Source organism: Erigeron canadensis, chromosome 9 (genome assembly GCF_010389155.1).
Source record: "Erigeron canadensis isolate Cc75 chromosome 9, C_canadensis_v1, whole genome shotgun sequence".
Taxonomy (NCBI): Eukaryota; Viridiplantae; Streptophyta; class Magnoliopsida; order Asterales; family Asteraceae; genus Erigeron; species Erigeron canadensis.
In genome coordinates, this window is record NC_057769.1 from 34,369,862 (window position 1) to 34,379,665 (window position 9,804).

Genomic DNA, 9,804 nt, shown 5'->3' on the forward strand with positions numbered 1-9,804 from the left:
ATTTCTAAGTTAACATTTTCTTTTTACTACGAATATGGGGTGCTATTTTAATTAGTATTCCCGAAAGGGACCATGTTAGAATTGGGCAGGGGCGAAACCCACTGCCCGAAAGCCCATTATAATTAGAAACTCCCCGGATCAAACGTGATGGGACCTTCGGTACCCACTTCTCCCCTTCATTTTTCATGACACTTGTTGAGCTAACTGACAAGGGCTTCTAAGTTGCGTTTTGTTTTTGGATTTTGTAGATGAGGTCAAATCGGTTACGTCTCTAATTTCTCCAAGTTTACAATGACAATTATTAAGTATTAATGGCGATGAAGACAGGATTTAGAACGAGAGTTGACTTGACTCCATCAATTTTTTTTTTAAAAAAAATTTATCGTATTATTATTATTTATTGTTATTCAACAAAGTAATTGAAACTGGAATGATCGAATAGCAAACCACTTTGGTCGATGGCTTCTTTTAAATTGTATATATATTAGTTAACGAAGTAAATGAAATGAATAGTAAACTATCTTTGTTTGTTACCTGCCTGTCTTCTCTTCTTTTTTTTTAATTTGCATATTACTCTAATTTTTTTCCCTTTGTGCTATATCTTTAAATATAGTTCCAAAATACTAAAATGAAAATTCACATTATGAGAGAAATTCAAATTAAAATAGAAATTTGGTGTATATGTTGAAATAACCATGTTTTACTGTAAAAAATATTTTCAGTTTATACCAAATATATGCATCATATGATGCATGCATATATATGTTAGCGACGCTCTTAATAAAGAAAAGAAAAATAAACTATTGCTCTTTTGCAAGTTGCAACAATATGTCCAAATATATATGATCATGAAAATTTATAGTGTCTTGTATATGAAAGTCTAAATGGTGGTGGACTGGGCCAAATTCGGACCAGACGAAGCTTCACGAGGCCGGTCCCCACTTGTTAATCAGTCCTGCTTAAAAGGTAAGTGAAATTGAGATGAGTAGTGAAATTATTCACCAAAGTAGAGAAATATGGGGTCATTTTATTATTATTATTATTATTATTATTATTATTATTATTATTATTATTATTATTATTATTATTATTATTATTATTATTATTATTATTATAACTTATTATTATTATTATTATTATAACATCACTTTTATTGAAACTTCAAAAAATTTACAAAAAATTAGTGAGAGGCGCGATACTATTTGGGCCCCACTTTATTATTATTATTATTATATTTTGTTTCATTTTAATTAAGCTTGAGACTGAAAGGTTTTTAGTTCAAATCTTGATGTAAACAAAATGTTCACAAGAAGAGAAAAATGGTTTCTTAGCGTGAGATTTGTCTATAATTGAAGTTAGATATATGAAGAAACATAAAGGCCGTTTACCCTAAATTTATTATTTGAAAAGATAAATAAAAATTGTTAGATATAATAAAATATTAGAATAGTACGTATATGTACACAGCGAAGGACAACTACCCCATGTGAATAATATGTGATGTTCATTTCAATATTTGTTTACTTTTTTGGTATTGGTTTGTCTATTTGTGTGGGAACATAAGGCATAGTTTTAACTTTTAAGTACGTGTTCCAATTTTCGGGATATTATTACAAATGTAACGTGGATATAGTGTGGTGTTAATGTGGCATATCATTTTAGTGTGGTTGTGCGACTATCACTAATTTTTTAACGGGGAAAAAAGAAAATGATGATAACTATATGGTGATATTAAACAAATATATGTAAAGAAAATGAACGGTTAAAACTAATCTAAAATGATATTATTTGACATTATATATAAACCAAAAAAAAAAGAACATTACGGGGTATATGTGTGATTTTACATATTAAAAGTTGTAGACTTTAGTAGATAGCTTTTAAGACTAGTGTTTTGTTTAAGAATTTTGTTTCAAAATAAAAAATAAAGCTAACAAAGCCTTCGACAGAAGAAGAGTTTTTCATCCAAATTAAAAGTTAAAGCTATTTAAAAACTCATTGAAAAAAACACACCGAAATGATTAGAGATTTGGGGGTATATGTGTAATTTTACAAATTAAAAGTTGTAGACTTTAGTAGATAGCTTATAAGACTAGCGTTTTGTTTAAAAATTTTGTTTCAAACAAAAATTAAAGCTAACAAAGCTTTCGATAGAAAAATAGTTTTAAGTTAAAGCTATTTAAAAACTCATTAAAAAAAACACACCACCCTACATATATTTGATCAAAGTTCCTAAATCGAATATGGCTTACAGCTAAGAGTCGAAGGACTTTATTTTTCTTGTCAGTCACGGTAGGAAAACTACAAAAACCTTTTTGTCCATCAATTTGTTACCACAATAACATGTTTACTGGTTCAAGATTGATTGGTTGAAGAATATATGTTTCTATATTTATAATGTTATGTAAGTTTTTTTTAGGTTAGTAGAATATTAATTATATATCATTACTAGTGTTTAGACCTGTTTAATGGACGAGTAGTTTCAAGATTTAGAAATCTTATAATAATTGTGGAAAAAAAAATATATGACCAATATCACAACTTAATGAATACGAAAGCTAAAGAAGAAACATATGAAAATTAACTCCATATAAACATTGATTCCAGTTTACCCCTTTTTTCAACTTTAGTTAAATAAAAAGAAAAAAAAAAGTGTATGACCAATATCACAATTTAATGAATACGAAAACTAAAGAAAAAACATATGAAAATTAACTCCATATAAATATTGATTTTAGTTTACCCTCTTTTTAAGAGAAACAAAAAGTGTAAAGTACACAAAGTCGTATATGATGGTTAACATGTGTTGACTTAAGAGATAATAATAACAATAACATAAATTCAATGTTAAATTATAATAATAATAATAATAATAATAATAATAATAATAATAATAATAATAATAATAATAATTAAATATGAACAAAGTATATAAATAAAAAAACCTTTTTGGTAGTCGATCATAGCTTCTTTTTTTTTGTTGTAGGTTTTTTTTTAGGGTTGAGAATATGTGGGAGTTTTTTCTAAGTGGTATATATATAGTTAATAATAATAATAAAGATTTTTTTATAAAATGTTTTTATTAAAGGTCGGTCATTCTTTATTAGATAAATATTTAAAAAAAATAAAGGATTAATAAGGATGAAGTATTAAGCTAAAGAAGGAGATTAAAGGTGTCAAGTGTACCCCCAATCCCCTCTTTTGGTTATATTACTAGATTTTAGACCCCTGTCTGATACTTAACACGGGTTTTATGATATTATCAATATTAGATATATTCATATATTTAGCATGTAGAAGCTTCTAACTTGAAATTTGATACACATTAAAAAAGCCACCATTCTATTGAAATAATAATAAGTTGACGGAGAAATGTTTGCTAAATGAATACTAAATAAGAAAATATAATGAAAAAGAGAACTAAGTAATGTAACAGTGGAAAATAATTGGAAGAATGTAATCATTATAGAATGTAATGTAATACTTTTGTTTGCCCTTAACTTTTGTTAATTGTCATTGCGAAAGAAACAACCAACGAGAATTGTCTTCTATGAAACCTGAACGGGATTCGTTGATCCGGATCAGCTTCATTCTCGGGATGTAAGTTTTGTACCCATGTTGTTGTCAGATATCACTTCCGCTTCAATCACATGCTTTCCTAATCTTGTAATACCTCAATTCGTTCCATTGCATAACCCGTTTGGCCGGTCTATATTGAGAAGTAACATCACAGGTACGCCTTCCTTTAGAACCAACTTGTGGTTTGGGATTCCCGAAACTTTGAACCCGTTTAGGATTTCCGGCGCATACAAAGACTGTTCGAAGTTTGAACTCGTCAATGAACTCTAACTGTCAAATGTTGTCTGAGCTGAAGTATGTATGCTCGTTGCCTTTTATCTTCGATAGTGTACGTATCTGTTGAATAGTATGCCTCTCTATAGTTTTGTTCCATACATGTGAATGCCTCTGTATAGTTTTGCCTTTTAAATACTTTTAATTAATTACATTAATTTATCTAAAAATTTAGATGATGACATCATCAAAAATCAATTTAATAAAATTGAACGATTTGATTGGTTAATAACCCATTAGTTCTATAAATCAAGATAACATAGATAGATTATCATTTAGTTTTTCACGCTAAAGTGTTCGTGAGGTATTGGTTATGATTCATATAATGATCAATCATCATCATTCAATTTTTAGGGAGTTTTAAGAAACTTGTGTTCAATAACTAGATATATCATAAGCAGTGCCGGAAACACTAGTCAAAACCCAATAGTCATATGTTTGATATATAATTAAGACGGGGAATCCAAGATTAAGTATCTAAGTTAGTTACTTTTACATTTTTTTTATTGTGTCAATATAATTTTCATTTGATTTATTGTATGTAACTAACCCTTTAAATTAATCGATTTATGTATAATTTTTATGTTGACCAATTAAAAAAATTCAAAATTCTACCTGACAACTTATATGGTTTGTCACGTATACACTTTTATATCAATAGTTTAAATAGTTTAATTTAGTAGTTTAGTCACATCCAATGAACAAAATGAAAGTTGCATTCACAATAAAAAAGGAAAAATGATTAATCCTCTTAAAAGAATGGCCTAAAAATTCTCCTGACTATTAGATGTAGTCAATTTGGCAAAATTAGTGAGTGAGACTAATTAGAAAAGAGAATTAGCTAATGGATAACACATGTCACCTTCTTATACTTTTAAAAGGATTTTTATGTTAATCGTTAAGAGGATTGATCCTTTTCGATAACAAAAATATAAAAATTACTTATACCCCAAATAGTTATCCCTAATTAAGACATACGAGCATGATACCCGTGCAATGCGGCGGCAGTAGTGGAGAAGGCGGGCTGCTTTATTAGGGATTTTGGGTAGTTACGTAAAAAAAAAAAACAGAAAAAGACCAAAGGCAAATAAGGTATTTCAAAGATAGAAATATTTAATAAGGGGGTGGGAGTTTGCTTGGCGGCTGGTAACCCGACCACCTTTTTGGTAACCCGACCAGACTTTTTGCAACGACCCTGACAGGGGGCCCGCTTTTATTCTGCCATATTTACCATTATAGATATGGGGGCCCGCATTTTTTTCACTTTTTGCAGCGACTCTCGCTGCAAAAAGTAGTAGTAGTCGAGATACCAAAAAGTAGTGGTGGGGATATGGGGAGCGATTATTAAAGAGTAGAAATTAAGTTTGTGTAGACACGTATGCATAATTCATAATTGTCTTGTCTTGTAATGAAGGAAGAGTCAGAGTAGGCAACTTAGGTTGGATGTGACTAGTGATAGAAAAATGGCAATCACATACTAACTTGTTCAAAAACTTATCAATTAAGTCTTCGTCAGTTCATATCTCAAGGTTTTATTTATTTATTTGGGTTATCTAAAAGATATTTATAAGATTTTACATAATTGTTTCTTCCCGTAAAAAAAAAGTACTTATATAAAAGAAACTTTGGCATATGATTTTGTGATGAGTATTGAGTGATATACAAATATGTTGGTTAATAATATATTGTTTTTGGAAGCATTGGATAAACCTTTGAAGACTTTCTTCGCATTCAAGTATTTCGACCTTTAACGTTTTCGCAAAATCGTTTTTTGCAATAAAATAAATGTTGCGACTCCAATATGGTAACCAAACAACAATCAATAAGAAAGTGTATATATATGTACGGAATTCGTATAAAGACCATGAAAGGTTTGAACCTCTTGGTCTTGAAAGTTATACTTTTGACAAAAAGATGTGTGTGAATGGTGGTCATTTCGTGATGAAGAGTTTTCTTTTTATAAAAAGTAAAAAATAAAAAAAAATTGAAAATAACACCAACTAACAAACAAAATCTTTCAATCTAGCTATTCTAGTTAAATTAAATCTATGTGCACTCTCGAGTACTCTCCTAAATTAAATCTTAACTCAAAAATATAATATTCAAATAAATAAATTACTGGTATATATACTAACTCATCATACTAAAATCATCAACATTAGATATATATTTTCAAAAATAGATCAGAAGGCAATTAGAATGGATAATGCTTTTCAAGAAATTAAATATAAACTTTTACATATATTCACAAATTAGTGCGCAAAAACGTATTGATCAAACATATACTATATTCTTCACGTGTTGGCCAAACATATGACACAAATGCAACGTCATTTCACTTGCTACAAAACTAGAAGATTTCTGAATGGTTCATCAACAACAATTCTTCTAAAACTTATCATGGCTTCCTTACCTAAAGACCTTCATATCGTCTTGTTTCCTCTAATGCAACAAGGCCATATGATACCCATGATCGACATTGCTCGTATACTAGCCCGACACAACGCCACAGTCACGATAGTCACAACTCGGGTCAATGCTGATCGTTTTCGTGCAGCCATTGCTCGCGCAATCGAAGCTAAGCTAAAGATTCAACTCGTCGAACTTTATCTTCCATTATCCGAAGTTGGTTTGCCCGAAGGATGTGAAAATTTCGACATGCTTCCATCCTTTGATCTCTTTGTCAAAATGTATACCGCAATGGGCATGCTAGAAAAGCCTGCAGAACGTGTTCTTCGCGGATTAATTCCGCCTCCAAGTTGCATAATCTCGGATAATCAGTTCCCATGGACAAATGATGTAGCTCGAAAACTTGGTATCCCGAGGTTTGTTTTTCATGGGCCAGGATGTTTTACATACTTGTGCTTGCACATTGTAATGAATACTAATATACTAAATGAAGTTGAGTCTGATTCGGACTATTTTGTGCTGCCCGGGATCTCTGACCGGATTGAACTTACGAAAGCACAAGCCGGGGGTTGGGCGAAAACAGACACAAAAGAGATGGAGGACTTTTTTGTACAAATGAAGGCGGCCGAGGAAGCTGCAAATGGGATTGTGGTTAATAGTTTTCATGAACTAGAACCTAATTATGTTGAAGAACTAGCAAAGGCGAAAGGGAAAAAGGTATGGTGTATTGGGCCGGTTTCTTTACATAATAGAAGTTTTTTGGATATAGCCGAGAGAGGAAATAAGGCTGGAGTCGACGAGCATGCTTGCTTAATGTGGCTGGATATGAAAGAGTCACGGTCCGTGATCTTTATTTGTTTGGGAAGTATGTCGAGTATTTCAAATGAGCAACTATTTGAGCTCGGGTTGGGCTTAGAGTTATCTAACATACCGTTTATTTGGTGTATAAGACACAAAACAGAGGAAACAGAGGAATGGTTATCTGGATATGAAGAAAGGGTCAAAGATAGAGGCCTAATTGTTCGCGGTTGGGCACCACAAGTCTTGATACTGTCCCACAAAGCTGTTGGTGGTTTCTTAACTCATTGTGGATGGAACTCGACCCTTGAGGGGGTTTCAGCTGGGCTTCCGATGGTTACCTTCCCACAATATGCAGATCAATTTATAAATGAAAGATTCATCATAGACGTATTAAAAGTTGGAGTTAGCATTCGTATGGAGAAGGCGGATAAGTATGGAGTGTTGGTGAAGAAGGAAAACATCATGAGAGCACTGGAAAGTATAATGGACAAACACGAGGAAGGAGAACTAAGAAGAAAGAGAGCTAGAGAGCTCGGGGAAATGGCAAAGAGAGCAATGGAGGAAGGAGGATCATCTTATCTCAACATATCGTCAATGATTCAAGATATTGTTGGGCAATTAGCTACGAACAACACTAAATCGATTCAAGATATTGTGTAGCTATTGTTATTAGTGTGATTGTTTCCATTTTCTGTATTAATGCAACTGATCACTTTGATCCACAATCATTATTACAAATCAATATGTGCTTAATTTCTGCAGCTATAAAACAATCTTTGATATATTCAGATAAATTTCAAGACATTATGTGCTCTCTACATAACGCATTTAGGTAATATTTGTGAGCTTGTTCAATTCAGTTTATGTAAATGCATAACATGAGTAAAACCACAAAAAAGTCCAAAACTTTGAAATATAGACTTCAATTCAGATTGATGGTTTTTGGTTTTTAACGTATGCAAGTTCCATTAGATCTTCTATTAGTAGTGTCAAGTTGTTGTGAGAAGACCCCCCCTCTTCTATTGCTTTTTTAGCCAACATCCCGAGTACTTTTGCTTTCTTTCTCTCATTTCCTTCTGTACTAAAATCCATTACCTTTTCTATAGCCTTCTTCACCTGCTCGCTTTTCACAGTAACCCCAAACTGGTCTTCCTCACCCCAATGCACAAGAACTTGAGCCCCAACGCCCACACCAATTCCCAAAACTTCGGTTACTAATTTCTCGTTCAAGAACTGCTCGGCAAATAGAGGCCACGTTATCATTGGGACGCCAGCACAAACACCTTCTAATATCGAGTTCCAACCACAATGGGTCAAGAACCCTCCAACCGCAGGGTGTGATAAGATTAGGACTTGAGGCACCCAATCTCTGACTATGAGCGCTCTATCTTTTACTCTCTCCTCGAACCCATTTTCTTGTATCCATTTTTCAATTTCATCCGCTCTGTCACCAGCCCGAATAACCCATATGAATGGCGATTTTGATGCTTCTAACGCCAAACCAAGCTCAATTAGTTGTGGAGGGATGACTTGACTACTACTACCAAAGCACTGAGCAACTGTTTCCTCTTAACGACTTTCTCAAGGTGTTATTATTGATCAGTGAAAACGGGCCTAGACACCAAACCTTACCTCTTTTTAACTTCTTAAATTCCTTAACATATTCTTGCTCTAACTCCTCAAAACTATTAATCACCATCCCATAAGCTCTTGACTCGGCTTCCTTCACTCGTTCAAGTTGCTTTTTAATGGCTAAAGGCGTGTGATTAAACTCGGCTGGCAACTGAGAACGGGTGATCTCAATCTGGTCAGGTAATCCAGGGAGTACAAGTGGTTCTGACTCAGGCAAATCATTTAAGTTATTTGATGCATACAAATGATAAGTACATAATTGTTTGAAACAGCTCATTCCATCAAAAACAATTCTAGGTAGTTGATACTTAGCCGCTATAGCATCGGTCCATGGCATGTACTTATCAGACAAAATACAATTCGGTCTAGGCTTTAGCGACTCAAAACGTTCTTCAAGTCTTTGTTGCAACATGTCAACTGCAACGGAAAAGTTTGGAAGTAAATGTAGACCGGGCAAAGTATCCGCGCTTTCACATCCTTCAGGTAGCCCATTTTCGGATGCAGGAAAAGGGAGTTCAAGAAAACGGACTGGGAGGCCGGATTTGATGTCTTCTTGGAGGGTAGGGGCATATCGAATGGCGTTTAAGGGTGTGGTGACGATAGTGACTTAAACGTTTGGTCGTTGAGCAAGTAGTTTGGCCATGTCTATCATGGGAATGGTATGGCCAGGGGCTAGTAAGGGAACCAAGAGAAAGTGAAGCTTGTAAATGGATTCAGAAACCATATTGTAAGATTGTGTGGATTGATGAAATTATGAATTTGATTTTTGAGGGTTTTATAGTGAATATAAATCATGTGTTGTTTTTTTTTTGGCTTTTGAAAGTTTTCTACGAAATTTCTACCTTTTGAAAAGTTGACAATTTTGGTCTATTACGAATGTAAAATATCTGGAAAGATGGGAAACTTTGAAAAGTATAATACATACAACATAAAACAAAACAATGTGTGGGCCACATATTTTATAGCAAGAGTGAGTTCATTTGTATTTCCACACTTCTTTTCCTATGTAAAAGATCCAGGAAATTGTGATGTCGATTACAACATTAGTAAATGAATCTCAATCTGGTAAGAGTTAACTTGCAAGCCAAAATATCTTAATGGGCCCAAACT

General features: G+C 32.9%; 1 protein-coding gene and 1 pseudogene across 1 annotated transcript; one reads left to right on the forward strand and one right to left on the reverse strand.

The window, feature by feature from the left end:
* The first annotated feature begins 6,211 nt into the window (after nt 1-6,211).
* On the forward strand, nt 6,212-7,784 carry LOC122580859 (UDP-glycosyltransferase 73E1-like). Its single transcript, XM_043753012.1, has one exon. The coding sequence runs from the start codon at nt 6,253-6,255 to the stop codon at nt 7,720-7,722; it is 1,470 nt and encodes a 489-aa protein (XP_043608947.1). The 5' UTR covers nt 6,212-6,252; the 3' UTR covers nt 7,723-7,784.
* A 31-nt stretch (nt 7,785-7,815) lies between these two features.
* On the reverse strand, nt 7,816-9,490 carry LOC122580860 (annotated as a pseudogene).
* Nucleotides 9,491-9,804: the final 314 nt, after the last annotated feature.